General features: G+C 47.6%; 1 protein-coding gene across 7 annotated transcripts in view; it reads right to left on the bottom strand.

Moving 5' to 3' along the window:
* Positions 1–19,031, bottom strand: part of USP24 (ubiquitin specific peptidase 24) — a 169,816-nt gene that overhangs the window by 12,648 nt on the left and 138,137 nt on the right. For all 7 annotated transcript variants that reach the window (XM_040360859.1, XM_040360863.1, XM_040360860.1 and 4 more), the window contains exons 57-62: positions 17,172–17,264; positions 14,015–14,117; positions 13,106–13,218; positions 10,793–10,906; positions 8,544–8,609; positions 4,001–4,064 (exon numbers count right to left, since the gene is read on the bottom strand). In XM_040360859.1, coding sequence (XP_040216793.1) covers positions 4,001–4,064; positions 8,544–8,609; positions 10,793–10,906; positions 13,106–13,218; positions 14,015–14,117; positions 17,172–17,264 — 553 coding nt within the window. The remainder of the gene's footprint in view (positions 1–4,000; positions 4,065–8,543; positions 8,610–10,792; positions 10,907–13,105; positions 13,219–14,014; positions 14,118–17,171; positions 17,265–19,031) is intronic.

Raw genomic sequence — 19,031 nt, 5'->3', positions numbered from 1 at the left:
TGGCCCAGTGCAGTGCGACTTAGGTAGTCGGCTAGCCAATTCCGTATTCCCGGAATGTACCCGGCCGATAGAGCCGGAACGGACCCTTCGGCCCACCGAAAGGATGCGCGCGACACCCGTCGCTGCAACAGAACTCCGTGTGCCTCCCTGATGATCAACCTACGCCACGGACGTGGTGTTATCGGACAGGATCCTGACCGGTCGGCCCTGTAGATCCAGGGATCACCTGGTAAGGCAAAGCTTGATTGCTCGGAGCTCCAGAACGTTGATCAGTAGGCAGGACTCCACCTGAGTCCAGTGCCCCTGGGCTGACTGGGTGCCCCAAGCGCCCCTCCCCAACCGGAGAGGCTGGCATCCGTCGTGACCACTGTCCAGTGGCCTGCAGAAAAATGACTTTCCGGCCCGAAGCACCGGAAACGCCAGCCACCATACCAGGGGAGACATGATCAGATGACTCAACTGAATCTGGTAATCCAGAGATGACGGAAGCTAGTCCCATCGTGACAGCAGTTCCCTCCGTAGTACCCTGGCGTTGAATTGGTCATACGGAACCGCCTCGAAAGAGGCTACCAACTGACCCAGAACCTTCCTGCAGAATCGCAGAGATGACCGCTTCTGGGTCGGCAACTGCTGCACAGCAGATAGCAGAGTCTGAAGTTTTTCCGCTAGGAGAAAAACACTCCCGCCCCGGAGGAATCCAGGACCAGTCTCAGGTATCCCTGAGACGGAATCAACCCTGATTTCAGGACAATCCAGAAACCAGCCGAACACTCGGAGAGCCTGACACGTGATAGACACGGCTCCACCAATGCAGAGCTCGAAGAAGCTCGTAGGAGAATGTCGTCCAGACATCCCATGATAACAAACCCCCGCTGTCACAGCCGGGCCAGTATCGGTACGAGCACCTTGGCGAAAACCCGCCGAATGGGAAGGACACCATTGAAAATGGCCCCCCCCGACCGCAAAGCACAGAATCTCTGGTGGTTTGAGGATATGCAGGTACACGTTCATGACATCCAAGGATGCCAGAAAAACCTGACAAAAACAAAACGAGGGACTTGAGGCCCAGGATCGACCGGGCCCCATCCTCCATGGGGACACAAACAGAATGGAGTAAAACCCCGAGACCGTTCCAACGAGGGAACTGGCACAATCACTCCCCTGACCAGAAGATCCTGGACAGCCCCTGACGGAGTCAACCGGCGAACCGGAGGAGGCCAGAAGCCGGAGGGAAAAAACCTGTTTGGCAGACAAGAGAGAAACTCAATCTTGTACCCCAAGGAAAACACTTCGCAATGCGAAGCCAGTCTCCCACCCGAGACACGGGCGGGAGCAGACCTTCAGGCGGAAGCAGGTATGTCCGCAGACTTGTTAGGCATGCGGTATCCGGTGCGCTGCTACCCCGCAGCGGGGATTCAAGCACCATGTAGACCTACCCCCACCGCACAGGGCGAGCGAAAAAACGCTCGGAGGTAGGCAAGGAGGGTCCTTGCACAGGGCGAGGTCCCTAGCCCTTCCCAAACCGTGGGAACAGCATGCGCTTACCACCTGTGGCATCCTCAATGATGCCAGTCAGGGAAGACCCAAAAGGACCGTTCACCCTTAACGGTGATCACCAAGGCCACCTTAGAGGTCCTTCTTCCAGCTCCTGCAGCAGGAGCTTCGCCCTTTTAGTCGGGGCCTGCCAGAGCCGGCCTCACCGCCGAACCCACCACCGTGAATAGGGAGCGGGCCACGGCCTCCACTCTATCAGCGGGATCCTGAAATGCAGGAGCCCCTTCCACAGGCAATGTGGTGGCCTTGCGCAGTCTGGACACAGGGGGGTCCACTGGCGGAGGAGAGACCTACTTTTTTTTTTTTTTTTTTTTAAAGCCCCCCTCAAGGGGGTAACGGGTTGCAAAGTTTTTTGACAAACTTTTTGCGGTGCATCCCATTCCTTGTATAACATATAGTCCAAATAAGGAACACAAGGAAACACTTCAGCGATGCGTGGTAGTCTGCTGGTACTGACACGGAGGTGTCTCCGCCACATCCTCAATTTTTAGAGCCTCACGCACCGCAGAAACAAGAGCTCCAACAAATTCTTGCCAGCAACTGACTGCAGCAGAGTCATCCTCACTATCCATAAGGGTTAAAACCCGCAGCCTCTGACATAACAGAACCAGAAAAAAAAAAGCGATTCTGTGTCATCCCCAGAAGCAGGCTTCAGGGAGGGGGCGCTTTTTTACCCCCCATCCGGGCACTAGCTGCTTCAAACCTGGCAAGAAACCCAGGACAGCCAACATAACAGATGTGGCAGGGGGAGGGGCATTAAGGGTTAACTCAGGCATAGCTTGAGTTCCATAGTGTCAGCGCTGAGTCACCCACCCTGCAAGGCAGGACAAAAAAACCCCACTGGTCACCTCCTTGCTGCTATTGCAGAGCATGGGGGGCCCCCGGTATTCACCACCCCACCCAGCTGCAGAGGGAGCTGAAAAACCTCAGGTGTGCTCTGATGTGCTGACTGTGATGTGTATTCACCTCATGGAAGATTCACAGCACTAAAACTGTAACGGCACTAAAACTGACCAGAGGCTGTGCCGAGTCATCTCAGGAAAGAATCACATCGTTACCAAGGAGATTTCCAAGATGGCCACCATCTGAGGTAAAAATTACCTCATAGAACACAGCAGCCCTGACTGCTTTGTTACCTCAGAAAAGAATCACAGCGTTACCAAGGAGATTTCCAAGACGGTCGCTGTCTGAGGTAAAAATTACCTCATAGAACACAGCAGCCCTGACTGCTTTGTCTGTTACCTCAGAAAAGAATCACAGCGTTACCAAGGAGATTTCCAAGACGGCCGCTGTCTGAGGTAAAAATTACCTCATAGAACACAGCAGCACACAGCAGCACCCCCCAGAGTAACAACACAGTCCCCCTACAACACACGGGCCCCGGTGGTAACAAAGAAAACCCAGGAGGCCCCCCTTCACAGCCACTACCCAGTCAGGGGAAGGAGGGAGAGGAAGGGGAGAGAGGAAAGCAGGGCGGACCCTCAGTCGACCTCCCCAGGGAAACCACCAGCCAGACCACTTACCTGAGTAAGGGGCCACTACTTACCTGTCCTGCGACTACCCGGCTGGAGGTATCCCAGACAGAACCAACGTCCGTAAACGGCATGGCTGTCGGCCAGACACACTGTGACAAAGCCATAGAGACCGGTCATATGTGTGCCCTAGAACCAAAGTTCCCCGGCCGCCCCTGGAGCAATGGGGCCTGTCGTGGACGTCCCAAAGCTGAGCTGAGGGCCGGCACACGCTCGAAGGCCGAACATGGGGGGACTACAAGAGTCGAGGACCCAGCCTGTCACCCAGTCGGCTGTTGATAGAAGAATCGCAGGATTCAAAAATGCAGGAACAAAATAAAAAAAGCGAGAAAAATCGCCAGAAAAAAACTCCAGAGTCCAGGAACTCCAGAGATAGCCTTGACCTCCTGTCGTTAGGCAGAAAACAAACTGAGGCTGCTAAAGCAGGGTGTGGGTTATGCCTGGGGGAGCCACGCCCCCTGGGAGGAGCAGCATGAAGGAAAGTTTTTAACACCTTAAGTGCTGTAGAATTCTGCCTAAATCTCCTGGTAGGAAGAAGCATAACCCTAAGGTCAATGAAGGCTGTGTCCGTCTATGAACGAAAGAGAAATAATGGTGGCCACACAAAATATTGACACTTTGGCCCCAATTTGTACATTTTCACTTAGGGGTGTACTCACTTTTGCTGGGAAGAAGGGGAAAGGGGAGAGGTACATGAGACCCTAAAGACCCCATTTAATAAGGAGGGTGCAGATACTGTGGTAGGCGAGGTTGGGAACACCCGTCACATTTTGAAGCTAGCTGTAAGACCTTCAGGTCCTATAGACAAGGCGGCGATGCATTCACCCCTAGAGACTTTCAACCAAATCTTCTTTTGCTCCACAGAACACCATTTTATTTTTTCAACTTAAGCTTTAAATTGCCTCTAAGTTTACCTAAAAGTCCGTCTGACTCGAAGGCAAACTTCAGCCTCTGCATCTGGATGGGGTCTTCAATCATCTGCAGAAGAAAAAATAAATAATAATTGACTTCTCAGTACAGCATATAAGACCAAACACTTGGCACCCAGCAGACTTTTAACCACTTAACCTTCAGAAGATTTACACCCCACCCCATCATGACCACCATCATGGTGGATGTCTCTTGATTTGGCGGATTCATAGTGTAGGAACCTGTGGATGAGTATTACTGTCGTGTTGGAAGCTCTAATTGACGGTCATGTTGGCTGTTGGTGAAATATACGCCTGCATTGGCATTTATTACCGAATTATCGGTGCCAGTGCTCTGGAGGGGGCGATATCCTTGGAGTGGAGGGTTGCCGAGTTTGCCATTGAAATGTAACTTATTGACCTCTATTGTCTTTACTAGGGTTGTCCCGATACCGATACCAGTATCGGTACCGATACCGAGTATTTGCGGGAGTACTCGTACTCCCGCAAATACCCCCGATACTGAAATAGAATACTTGTTCCCCCCCGGCCGCCGCAAACCCGTCGCCGTTAATCAGCGTGCGGGGAACATTACAGCTTTCGTTTGAATAGCTGTATCCCCGCCGCGTATAGACACTCCCCCTTGCGCGGGATTGGACGGATGATCTGTCCAATCCCGAGCAAGGGGGAGTGTCTATACGCGGCGGGGATACAGCTATTTAAACGAAAGCTGTAATGTTCCCCGCGCGCTGATTAACGGCGGCACGTGCGGCATCATCAAGGTATGTAAGGACATGGCTGCATTATGTGGGGGGACATGGCTGCAATATGTGGGGGGACATGGCTGCAATATGTGGGGGGACGTGGCTGCAATATGTGGGGGGACGTGGCTGCAATATGTGGGGGGACGTGGCTGCAATATGTGGGGGGACGTGGCTGCATTATGTGGGGGGACGTGGCTGCATTATGTGGGGGGACGTGGCTGCATTATGTGGGGGGACGTGGCTGCATTATGTGGGGGGACGTGGCTGCATTATGTGGGGGGACGTGGCTGCATTATGTGGGGGGACGTGGCTGCATTATGTGGGGGGACGTGGCTGCATTATGTGGGGGGACATGGCTGTAATATGTGGGGGGACATGGCTGCAATATGTGGGGGACATGGCTGCATTATGTGGGGGACATGGCTGTAATATGTGGGGGACATGGCTGTAATATGTGGGGGACATGGCTGTAATATGTGGGGGACATGGCTGTAATATGTGGGGGACATGGCTGTAATATGTGGGGGACATGGCTGTAATATGTGGGGGGACACATTTAAAAAAAGTATCGGTATTCGGTATCGGCGAGTACATAAAAAAAAAGTATCGGTACTTGTACTCAGTCCTAAAAAAGTGGTATCGGGACAACCCTAGTCTTTACCTTAGCGCAAGAGTCAGTGTGATCGGTGTTGGCGACGATCTTCACACATCACTGTTACACAGCAGAACAACACTTTGAATACTTATGAACTGTTCATCTATCATGGACTTTATCCACCTGCTGACAGCAGCCAGTAGATATACGTCGGCAGAACGGCTGGTGTGCGCAAAGCAACGTATGGGTAATATCCTGCCTTACGAGCGTGCCGCCGACCCGTGGATTAATGTCCGGCGGTTGGCCCACGATCGGGTCACGGAGCGGCAGAACGGGGGGGATGTTTGTGTAAACAAGGCATCTCCCTGTTCTGCCTAGTGACAGGACACTGATAGTCTTCTCCCTGCAACCAGGAGCAGTGATCAGTGTTGTGTCACAGGAAGCCACGCCCCCACACAGTTAGAATCACTCTCACTTAACCCCATCCTTGCCCCCTAGTGGTTAACCCCTTCCCTGCCAGTGTCATATACACAGTAATCACTGCATTTTTAGAGCACTGATCGCTGTATAAATGACAATGGTCCCAAAATGGCATCAAAAGTGTCCGCTATGTCGCAGTCACGATAAAAATCTCTGATCGCAGTCATAACTAGTAAAAAAAATTAATTATTAATAAAAATATCCCCTTTAATGCCCAGTTTACTGTCCTTTAGGCTTTGGGGGGGGGGGGGGGGGGTGTTTCCCAGAGGGAGCAGACAATGCCCATCATTGGTGTTGGTTGGAGGAGTAGCGCCTCCAAGGGCCATAAAAAGGCAGGTTAAGGGCCGCAGTTTGGAGAGCCCTGGTCTAAAAGTTACATTAACCACGTCAGCCCCGGACCATTTGGCTGCCAAATGACCGGGCCACTTTTTGTGATTCGACAATGCGTCGCTTTAACTGACAATTGTGACGTGGCTCCCAAACAAAATGTAGGTCCCTTTCCCCCCATAAATAGAGCTTTCTTTTGGTGGTATTTGATCACCTCTGCGGTTTTTATATTTTGCGCTATAAACAAAAATAGAGCGACAATTTTATACTTTTTGCTATAATAATAAATATCCCCATTTTAAAAAAAAAAAGCAATTTTTTTTCTCAGTTTAGGCCGATACGTATTCTACATACTTTTGGTAAAAATAATAAGTGTCTATTGATTGGATTGCGCAAAAGTTATAGGGCCAGATTCAGAGAGAGAGTACGCCGGCGTATCTACTGATACGCCGGCTTACTTTCAAATTTCCCGCGTCGTATCTTTAGTTTGAATCCTCAAACCAAGATACGACGGCATCTGGGTTTGATCCGACAGGGGTACGGCTTTGTACGCCTTCGGATCGTAGATGCAATACTTCGGCGTCCGCTGGGTGGAGTTTGCGTCGTTTTCCGCGTCGGGTATGTAAATTAGCTTTTTCCGGCGATCCACGAACGTACGCGCGGCCGTCGCATTCTCTTACGTCGTCTCTAGTCAGCTTTTTCCGGCATATAGTTAAAGCTGCTATTTTGCGGCGTATAGATAGACTTGCCATGTTAAGTATGGCCGTCGTTCCCGTCGTTGCAACGTCATTTCGCGCAATGCACGGCGGGAAATTTCGAAACGGAGCATGCGCAGTCCTTTAGGTGCGGGTACGCGCTTCATTTAAATGAATCACGCCCACTACCCGCCGATTTGAATTACGCGCCGAGAGATACACTACGCCGCCGCAACTTACGGCGCAAATTCTTTGTGGATTCAAAGAATGAAAAAGTAAGTTACAGCGGCTCCTATCTAAATGTATGTGAATCTGCCCCATAGCGTCTACAAAATAGGGGATAGTTTTATGGCATTGTTTTTATTAATATTTTTTTTTATTTTTTACTAGTAATGGCGGCGATCTGCGATTTCTATCCGGGCTGCGACATTATGGCAGACACATCGGACACTTTTGACACTGTTTTGGGACCATTGTCATTTATACAGCGAACAGTTCAATAAATAGCCACCGATTCCTGTATAAATGACACTGGCAGGGAAGAGGTTAAACACTAGGGGGGAGATGAAGGGGTTAAAGCGGATCTCCACTCTAAAGTGGAGTCCCGCTGATCGGCACCCTCCCCCCCTCCGGTGTCACATTTGACACCTTTCAGGGGGGAGGGGGGTGCAGATACCTGTCTACAGACAGGTATCTGCACCCACTTCCGGCCCTACGATACGGGCAAAGGACGGGTTTTTTTTCCCCTTCCCGTCCGTCCCCCGTTGTATGCTGGGAACACTCGGCTCCCAGCACACAGCGGGAGCCAATCGGCGGGCGCAGCGCGACTCGCGCATGCGCCGTAGGGAACCGGGCAGTGAAGCCGGAGCGCTTCACTTCCTGGTTCCCTCACCGTGGATGGAGGGGGGAGCAGCAGGGTGACGAGCGATCGGCTCGTCATCTGCTGCGATCGGCGCTGGACTCCAGGACAGGTAAGTGTCCTTATATTAAAAGTCAGCAGCTGCAGTATTTGTAGCTGCTGGCTTTTAATATATTTTTTTAGTGGCACATCCGCTTTAAGTGTGTCCTAGGGAGTTATTCTAACTGTGGGGGGGGGGGGGGGGGGCTAACACTGACATGACAGGGATCACTGTAGATCCCTGTCATGTCACTAGGCAGAACAGGGAAATGCCTTGTTTACATAAGCATCTCCCCATTCTGCCTCTCCGTGCCACGATCGCGGGACACCGGCGAATATGGAGTTTGCGGGACCCCCCCCCCCCCATGAGTACACCTCCAGAGGCACATTAGGCGGCAAATTCAAAGGAACGTACAGGTACGCACATTTGCCTGCCCGTGCCATTCTGCCGACGTATATCGGTGTGCGGCAGTCGGGAAGCGGTTAAAGAGTCCATAATATTAGAGCAGTGAACATTTTAAATGAATATAAAAAAGCACGATTGGTTACATTAAATATGTAGTGCCGAATTATTGGTTACATTAACTATGTAGTGCCGATATACTGTGAAGCACCTTGGAGAGTCCATGGAGGCATCACCTGATTGGACAAGACCGGTGGACCAGGAAGTGTCAAATCTAAATAGGAACCTCCATAATGTCACCATCACATGTATGGACGGGTACGAGGATTGGACTGCAGGGAAGCCGAAAATGGCGGTACAGATAAGCGCTTTATTTATCATACGTACCAGAATATCAAGCAGGAGGGTGAACATGTTCTTCAGTTCATGTGGTGGCGCCGACTCCAGCTGGTTCTGTGGAGTAAATACAAAATAACACATAAGAGTTATAGTTACACCCGCCCAACACAGCTAATTAATGGGCCTTCAACTTTCCCCGGAGAAGTGAGAAAATCATATTTTTGATGATTAACGCTGTTCGAGACCTCAGAACTGGCAGGTTTTTTTTTTTTTTGAGAGTTTACAACCACTTAATAAATAATGAAGGTTGCCGTGTTCCTCTATGCTGCTCATCAGTGACCATGAGTGTGTTAGCAGATTAACCCACATCAGGTGAGAAGATTTTAATGGTCTTTCCCTCAGCAAATCCGTTCCAAAAACTACAGGTGCGCTTTAAAAAAACAGTAGTAAACCACTGCAAGACAATAGCATAATGTGCTAGTATGCACCGCCACTGACGTCAGCCGCTGCATGTAGGGGGAATATCTCCTACACAGGCAGTCCCCGAGTTTTCCGAACATCAGACTTGTGAACGACTCCTACTTACGAAACGGGAGGCTGTGTGACGTCTCTGCCGTTCTGCGCATGCGCGGCCACTTTTTGACGGTGGGCACATTTCGATAGATCAAAAAAAAGGTACTGTTGAAACTTACGAACAAATTCGAATTAAAGCGGGAGTTCACCCAATTCGTTTTTTTTTTTATATTTTCCCCCTAGCTTCATGCTCGTTTTGTCTAGGGGAATCGGCCATTTGTTTTAAAATATGTGCAGTACTTACCCGTTTTCGAGATGCATCTTCTCCGTCGCTTCCGGGTATGGGTCTTCGGGAGCGGGCGTTCCTTCTTGATTGACAGTCTTCCGAGAGGCTTCCGACGGTCGCATCCATCGCGTCACTCGTAGCCGAAAGAAGCCGAACGTCGGTGCGGCTCTATACTGCGCCTGCGCACCGTTGTTCGGCTTCTTTCGGAAAATCGTGACGCGATGGATGCGACCGTCGGAAGCCTCTCGGAAGACTGTCAATCAAGAAGGAACGCCCAGTCCCGCAGCCCATACCCGGAAGCGGCGGAGAAGATACATCTCAAAAACGGGTAAGTACGGATCATATTTTAAAACAAATAGCCGATTCCCCTAGACAAAACGAGCAGGAATCTAAGGGGAAAATGTGTTCGCTATGGGTGAACCTCCGCTTTAAGAACCAACCTACAGTCCCTAGCCCGTTCGTAACTCAGGGACTGCCTGCACCGTGTAGGTTTAGCAGATATTCCTTGTAACGGTATGGCCCGTGACACCCAGAGACTTCTTAGGGCTGTGGGGTACTCCTGTGCCAGCTTCACCAATGACTCTTGTGTCTAGGGTCATCCTATGTCCGATAGGGGCATAGGATGACTGAGAACTGATATCATGGATTACATGAGATGGGACATTAATGATAATTCATGTTGTGCAGGATATCTTAGAATATTACAAGTTGTTCCTTATGAACAGGTCAATAGACTGTTGAGGTGTTAATTGAGTCGGGCTCCTAAAATATTCCATTGTGAGATGCTAATACTGTTTTGTGTCTATTGTACTAATTAAGTCTGTAAAAGTCAGATGTCTAACTTGGAGGTGTTAATTGAGTCTGGGTTCTGAAAGACCTTTCATTGTGGATGCCAATGACACTGTATGGTGTGAATAGCTTATTGTCGGAGACAGAACGTCTGACATAGGAATGTGTATTATGCAGGTGAGTAGCTTATTGTCGGAGACAGAACGTCTGACATAGGAATGTGTATTATGCAGGTGAGTAGCTTATTGTCGGAGACAGAACGTCTGGGGGATAATTAACTCACCTGAATATCCTTATCTAAAAGAATGTGTATGAAGCCCCATTGTGTGATGTTTTGGGGGTGGAGAGTTTCATTGTCCCTGTAACATGCTTTTTGGTTGTGAATTGTATAAAAACCTGAGTTTTACCATTAAAAGATTAATTTTGGAACCAGTAACAGAGCTGTGTGTTGTCTCGTTTATTCTGGGAAATGAAATGGGTCCTGTCGGCTGGATTGTCGGATAAGCTGTCGTGGGGCGATGGAATGGAATATCGTAAACGGTGGTGACCGCTGCATTCCTTTTACCTACAGGTAAGCCTTATTATAGGCCTCATTATAGGCTTACCTGTAGGTAAAAATTACCAAGCGGCTCAGGACTAAAAAAAAGACGACCGACCATGAATGAGATCAAGACAACCAACAGAACCAGAAACTGATGAACTTTTGTACCTTAATGAAGTGCAGTGCGGTGAGCGAGAAACGCTCGTTGCAGAAACAGCAATAAACCAGCATCTCGATGAGTACAGAGAGGGGCCCGGGGAGCTCCCGCATCGCAAACATCACCTGAGAAATACAGAGGGGGAGAAATGTTTTTTGTAGATATAAAAAAAATATTCATGTTCGAACTCTGCCAATAAAAGGAATTATACGAGATGGCCAAGGAATTTTCACCTGCCTACGCACAACAGTTATGTCTCCTTAACCTAGCGGTATGATAATTTCAGATTTTAGGTGCTGAAAGCGGTACAATTATTTTGCAAGGAAATTTGGCGTTTTACATTGTAGGCCTGTAATTCTTAGCAATAACTCACTTAAATCCGACCAAACAAAAAAGTCTAGTAGGTATCCCGGGTATGAAAAAGTTTGAAAAACAAAATTATAAATCTGCAGGGGGAGGGTGAGGGAGAGAGAGAGAGAGAGAGAGAGAGAGAGAGAGAGAGAGAGAGAGAGAGAGAGAGAGAGAGAGAGAGAGAGAGATAGATAGAGAGGGAGAGGGAGAGGGAGAGGGAGAGGGAGAGGGAGAGGGAGAGGGAGAGGGAGAGGGAGAGAGAGAGAGAGAGAGAGGGGGGGGAGGGGGAGAGAGAGGGGGAGAGAGGGGGGGGAGAGAGGGGGAGAGATCTCTCAAAATACAGGGAGTGCAGAATTATTAGGCAAGTTGTATTTTTGAGGATTAATTTTATTATTGAACAACAACCATGTTCTCAATGAACCCAAATAACTCATTAATATCAAAGCTGAATATTTTTGGAAGTAGTTTTTAGTTTGTTTTTAGTTTTAGCTATTTTAGGGGGATATCTGTGCGTGCAGGTGACTATTACTGTGCATAATTATTAGGCAACTTAACAAAAAAAAAATATATACCCATTTCAATTATTTATTTTTACCAGTGAAACCAATATAACATCTCAACATTCACAAATATACATTTCTGACATTCAAAAACAAAACAAAAACAAATCAGTGACCAATATAGCCACCTTTCTTTGCAAGGACACTCAAAAGCCTGCCATCCATGGATTCTGTCAGTGTTTTGATCTGTTCACCATCAACATTGCGTGCAGCAGCAACCACAGCCTCCCAGACACTGTTCAGAGAGGTGTACTGTTTTCCCTCCTTGTAAATCTCACATTTGATGATGGACCACAGGTTCTCAATGGGGTTCAGATCAGGTGAACAAGGAGGCCATGTCATTAGTTTTTCTTCTTTTCTACCCTTTCTTGCCAGCCACGCTGTGGAGTACTTGGACGCGTGTGATGGAGCATTGTCCTGCATGAAAATCATGTTTTTCTTGAAGGATGCAGACTTCTTCCTGTACCACTGCTTGAAGAAGGTGTCTTCCAGAAACTGGCAGTAGGACTGGGAGTTGAGCTTGACTCCATCCTCAACCCGAAAAGGCCCCACAAGCTCATCTTTGATGATACCAGCCCAAACCAGTACTCCACCACCACCTTGCTGGCGTCTGAGTCGGACTGGAGCTCTCTGCCCTTTACCAATCCAGCCACGGGCCCATCCATCTGGCCCATCAAGACTCACTCTCATTTCATCAGTCCATAAAACCTTAGAAAAATCAGTCTTGAGATATTTCTTGGCCCAGTCTTGACGTTTCAGCTTGTGTGTCTTGTTCAGTGGTGGTCGTCTTTCAGCCTTTCTTACCTTGGCCATGTCTCTGAGTATTGCACACCTTGTGCTTTTGGGCACTCCAGTGATGTTGCAGCTCTGAAATATGGCCAAACTGGTGGCAAGTGGCATCTTGGCAGCTGCACGCTTGACTTTTCTCAGTTCATGGGCAGTTATTTTGCGCCTTGGTTTTTCCACACGCTGCTTGCGACCCTGTTGACTATTTTGAATGAAACGCTTGATTGTTCGATGATCACGCTTCAGAAGCTTTGCAATTTTAAGAGTGCTGCATCCCTCTGCAAGATATCTCACTATTTTTGACTTTTCTGAGCCTGTCAAGTCCTTCTTTTGACCCATTTTGCCAAAGGAAAGGAAGTTGCCCAATAATTATGCACACCTGATATAGGGTGTTGATGTCATTAGACCACACCCCTTCTCATTACAGAGATGCACATCACCTAATATGCTTAATCGGTAGTAGGCTTTCGAGCCTATACAGCTTGGAGTAAGACAACATGCATAAAGAGGATGATGTGGTCAAAATACTCATTTGCCTAATAATTCTGCACTCCCTGTATATACATCTAGAGATAGATATTTACACACACACACACACACGTATGGATATCACACGGAGCAGCTCACCTCCAGCAAATAAGGCTTTCCTTCTGGCATAAACATCAAAGCTTCAACTTCTGGATGGAGGGCCAGTGGGGGACTCTGTGTGTTCGGAGGGTGAGGCTTCAACAGACCAGAAGCTGAAAAAAAAACACACAAGGTGGTCAGAATTTTACATTAGTGTTTTGGTTTTATTTGTTACATGTGATATTGAACTTTATTTAGAATTGAATTTCACGGCCCCGACTCTCCATCTCCTCCAATCCAAGCAAAGCATTCTGTGAATAGCGCTCATGCAGAGTGACAGGTGGAGAACATTGAAGTAGCGGTGTCTACTTTAGTGATATTCATCCTCAAGGGGCATCAAACAGGTTTGTATTATACATAGATACAACGCGGTCCAAGCTGGACCAATGCAACTATGAAAAAAATAGACCATGCCTGGAATTCATCTTTAACCACTTATATACCAGCACTTTCACCCCCTTCTTGCCCAGGCCAATTTTCAGCGCCGTCACACTTTGAATGGCAATTGCGCGGTGTCGCAATGCTGAACCCATATGAAGTTTTTAGCATTTTTTAAGAGAAATATAGAGCTTTCTTTAATCACCACTTGGGGGTTTTTAGTTTTTGCTCCAAAAAAAAAAAAACACCACCAAAAGAAAGCTCTATTTGCGTGATTTTTTTTTTTTAAAAAAAAGATAAAAATAGGTACAACAGTGTTGTATGACCACACAATTGTCATTCAAAATTGGCCTGGGCAGGAAGGGGGTAAAATTGTCCGGTATTAAAAGGCGTTAAAGGCAAGAATGTCACCTTACATGCCGCGTCAAAGCATCGACTGACAGGTTCTCTTTAATAAGTACATGTAAGTTCTACCCCTATGCACCCCAATGACGGTAGAAGAAACTTGGATCAGAATTGGCCGTTTCTTACCGACCGTCCTCTGGGAGGAGATATCAGAATTGAGGACCAGCAATGCGATCGTATTGTGCAGATAACTGAACTCCCGAGCTTGTGCTGAACTCCACCGCCGGTTCTGGGAAGGAGGAAACCAAAAAACAATCACACAGAGAAGAAAACACAACTAAATACATAAAATATAAAACTATTGGGAGTAAAACAAACCCTGCTTGGCTTGGTGTCTCAGTTTAATAACATAATACAGTACAACCTTGGTTTGAGAGTAACTTGGTTTGAGAGCGTTTTGCAAGACATGCACATTTTTTTATTACATTTTGCCTTGATATACAAGCGATGTCTTGATATAAGAGTAGCGTCATGTCACAACTGAGTATAAAAGAGAAAAGAGGATCCTCTAAGTGTAGCAATATGGTTACATTTAATGAAGGTCAACATTTAGCAACTCACATGGTTGATGATTAAAACACATATCTAAGCATGCAGGGATCGGGGTAAAGCGATCCACATAGACCGTCCTCCGCACCGCCATTGACGTTACCCCTTCCACGAGCGGTTCAAGTCTCGCTTTCAGATCGCTCTACTGCAGGGTAGTCTTCCCGGTCACCATTGCAGACTGACAGCGATGAGAGTCGGCTGTGTGGAGGACGGTCTATGGCATAGGTGCTCAACCTGTGGCCCTCCAGCTGTTGCGGAACTACAAGTCCCATGAGGCATTGCAAAACTGACAGTTACAAGCATGACTCCCAAAGGCAGAGGCATGATGGGACTTGCAGTTTCTCAACAGCTGGAGGGCCACAGGTTGAGCACCCATGGTCTATGTGGACAGTTTTACCCCGGATCCCTGCATTCTTAGACCCCTTTCACACTGAGGAGTTTTTCAGGCGGTACAGCGCTAAAAATAGCGCTGCTATACCGCCTGAAAAACTCCTGCACTGCATACTCAATGTGAAAGCCCGAGGGCTTTCACACTGAGGCAATGCGCTGGCAGTAGAGAAAAAAATCTCATGCGAGCAGCATCTTTGGAGCGGTGAGATGAGCGGCGTGTATACCGCTCCTTCCCATTTAAAACAATGGGAAACCGCGGCAATACCGACTCTGCAGAGGCGCATTGCGGGCGGTATTAACCCTTTATCGGCTGCTAGCGGGGGTTAATACCGCACCGCTAGCGACCGAATCCCGTGGCAAATCCGACGGTATAGTGGCGCTATACCGCCACCGCGCCTCCCGCCCCAGTGTGAAAGGGGCCTTAGATGTGCCTCTTTTAAATCAACCATGCGAGTTGCTAAATGTTGTACCTTCATTAAATGTAACCATATTGCGACACTTAGGGGCTCCTCTCTTCTCTTTTATACTCGGGAGCTCCTGCTGGATTTTGCTTCTAATCCCCTTGTGGAGTCTTCCATGTGTGGATGGACATTTTATGGTTACACAACCAATCACATCGCTACAATCTTTTTATAGGGACTATAAACTGAAGGACTTATGAATAAATGGTTGAGGAACGAATCATCTGAGTTTCCATTATTTCTTATGGGGAAATTCGCTTTGATATACAAGTGCTTTGGATTACAAGCATGTTTCTGGAACAAATTATTCTCGCAATCCAAGGTTTTACTGTACCTTCAATATACAAACAGAAAGGTGCAGCGCTCTGAACTGGGGAATACCAACAGGCGAGGCGCAGTCCACAGGCGGGTGCCCAGGCAACGATGTCCTCTAAACCACACGCAAATAGGTAGGTAAAATAGAAAACTAGCCAGCAACTCCAATCCGTAAGAAATATTTATTGGCACATATAGCAGGGTTTGACAAATTTGCTTGGAATCTAGGAGCCAGCTAAAAATGTTAGGAGCCAGAAAACTCGCCCCGTCCCGACGAGCTTGCGCGCAGAAGCGAACACATACGTGAGCAGCGCCTGCATGTGTAAACGGTGTTCAAATCACACATGTGAGGTATCGCCGCGATTGGTAGAGCGAGAGCAATAATTCTAGCCCTAGACCTCCTCTGTAACTCAAAACATGCAACCTGTAGAATTTTTTAAACGTCGCCTATGGAGATTTTAAAGGGTAAAAGTTTGTCGGCATTCTACGAGCGGACGCAATTTTGAAGCGTGACATGTTGGGTATGAATTTACTCGGCGTAACATTATCTTTCATAATATTAAAAAAAATGGGGATAATTTTACTGTTGTCTTATTTTTTAATTAAAAAAAAAGTGTAATTTTTTCCCAAAAAAGTGCGCTTGTAAGACCGCTGCGCAAATACGGCATGACAGAAAGTATTGCAATGATCGCCATTTTATTCTCTAGGGTGTTAGGATAAAAAATATATATAATGTTTGGGGGTTCTAATTAGAGGCAGTGAAAATATTGAAAAATGATATTAGAATTGCTGTTTAAAGTGGAGGTTCACCCTATAAAAAATTTCTAACACTGCATCCAGCCCAGTTGTGCATATAAAATGTGCGTACACACAATTGTAATTTCCGACAACAAAATGTTCGATGTGAGTTTTAACTCGTATATTCTGACCGTGTAGTAGGCTCCAATTGGACAATTGCTGTTGGAATTTCCGACAACAAATGATTGAGAGCCGGTTCTCTATTTTTCCAACGGCAAAAGTTCCTGTCGGACATTTCCGATCGTCTGTAGGCAATTTCTGACGCACAAAAATCCTACGCATGCTCAGAATCATTGAACTTAATTTTTCTCGGCTCGTGGTAGTGTTGGACGTCACCGCGTTCTTGACTTTCGAAATTTCAAACAACATTTGTGTGACCGTGTGTATGCAACACAAGTTTGAGCCAACAAAAAAAAAAAAAAACGGTTTTGTTGTTGGAAATTCCGATCGTGTGTACGCGGCATTGGGGTTCACGCACATGGGTGCTGTGGATTTTAAAGTGTGAATCAGCGATTTTCTTTTCACATCAGGTTCCTATGCTGCCCGGGACCCCTGGACCCAGTGTCACACGGGGCGTCTAGGGTATGCCTAGGCACATCTGGCACACACACTGCGCACGCCTATGAGCCCCAGGGAGCCAAAGCATCAAACAAGCCACTAAACTTAAAAAAAAAAAATATATATATGTGTGTGTGTGTGTGTGTGTGTGTGTGTGTGTGTGTGTGTGTGTGTGTGTGTGTGCGTGCGTGCGTGCGGCATTATTTACTTACCTGGTTATTTTTCCGGTTGGGGCCGAGTAGAAAATTGATAAAGTGACGCAAAGCAGAATACTTCAGTAGTAGTTCAACAGCGCGAACTCCTTGCTGTAAAAAGGTAAAAATAAAATAATAAAAAAAGCGTCATACACGGTTTAAAGCCCCAACAGCTACAGCGCAGGTCAACTGCAGCTCGTAAGGAGATTAACAGCAGGTCAAATACACACATCAACGAATTCTTAACCATTTGCTGACCGCTACGCTCCGATATACATCGGCAGAATGGCAGAGGTGGGCAAATGGACGTACCTGTACGTCCCCTTTAAGAAGCCACGTGGCGGACGCATGCCGCGGCACTCTCCGTGCCCGCAGGCCCTGCGAACACTGGTCCCAAAATAGTGTCAAAAGTGTCCGCCATAATGTCGCAGTCACGATAAAAATAAATAAAAAAAAAAAAAAAAAAAAATCGCTGATCGCTGCCATTACTAGTAAAAAAATTATAAAAATGCCATAAAAATTATCCCTTATTTTGTAGACGAGCAAACCAATCAATATACGCTTATTACGATTTTTTTTTTTACCAAAAATAGGTAGAAGAATACGTATCGCCTAAACTGAGTAAAACAAATTTTTGAAATTTTTTTCGGATATTTATTATAGCAAAAAGTAAAAAAATATTGCTCTTTTGTTTATAGCGCAAAAAACGCAGAGGTGATCAAATACCACCAAAAGAAACTATTTGTGGGAAAAAAAGGACACCAATTTTATTTGGGAGCCACGTCGCACGACCGTGCAATTGTCAGTTAAAGCGACAAAGTGCCGAATGGCAAAAAGTGCTCTGGTCAGGAAGGGGGTAAATTCTTTCTGGGCTGAGGCTGCATTCACACCTCGGCGTACAAAATCGCGGCGTTTTGTCCCGCAAATTGCGGCAACAAATAGCGGCGTTTTGTACCGCGATTTGCGGTGACAAAACGCCGCGATTGTGAATGCAGCCTTCACCCCCTCTATGGAGATGGTTCACATCTCCTATGCCGAACGCCGAAAGCCGCCTGAAAAAAAGGTCCGGGACTTTTTTTCAGGCGGCAGGCGTACAGCGTTCGACGTGGAGATGTGAACCATCTCCATAGAGGTGCATGTTAAATCATCACTCCGGCGTCTCGGGGCTGCAGCGGCGTCACACTACAGGCGTATATACGCCTAGGTGTGAACGGGGGCTGAAGGGGTTAAAGAACTCAGAAGTGTCTCAACTGATATAATGATGTCATCAAGACAAACCCAAAGACGGTCATCAGCTAACCCAGAACATTTTAATTCTAAGGCCCCTTTCACACTGGGGCAGGAGGTGCGGTGGCGGTAAAGCTCCGCTATTTTTAGGGGCACTTTACCGTCGGAATTGCGGCAGTATTCGGCCGCATTCGGCCGCTAGCGGTGCAGTTTTACCCGCCTCCGGCCGAAAAGGGGTCAATACCGCCGCACATTGCTGACGGTATAGCCGTGGTTTCCCATTGCTTTCAATGGGAAGGAGAGAGATGCGGCTAGCAGGACTTTTAGACCCCTTTCACACCGACACGTTTTTCAGGCGGGTCAGCGCTAAAAATAGCGATGCTATACCGCCTGAAAAAATCGTGCCCTGCAGGCTTCAATGTGAAAGCCCGAAGGCTTTCACACTGAAGCGGTGCGCTAGCAGGACCGCTCCAAAAGTCCTGCTAGCCGCATCTTTGGAGCGGTATAGGAGTGGGGTGTTTACCGCTCCTTCCCATTGAAATCAATGGGAAACCGCGGTAATACCGCCCTGCAATGCGCCTCTATAGAGGCGTATTGCGGGCGGTATTAACCCTTTTTAGGCCGCCAGTGGGGGTTAAAACCACACCGCTA

Source organism: Rana temporaria, chromosome 7, assembly GCF_905171775.1.
Source record: "Rana temporaria chromosome 7, aRanTem1.1, whole genome shotgun sequence".
Taxonomy (NCBI): domain Eukaryota; kingdom Metazoa; phylum Chordata; class Amphibia; order Anura; family Ranidae; genus Rana; species Rana temporaria.
Note: the sequence above shows the minus strand (reverse complement) of the source record. Positions and strands in the feature narration are given on the sequence as shown.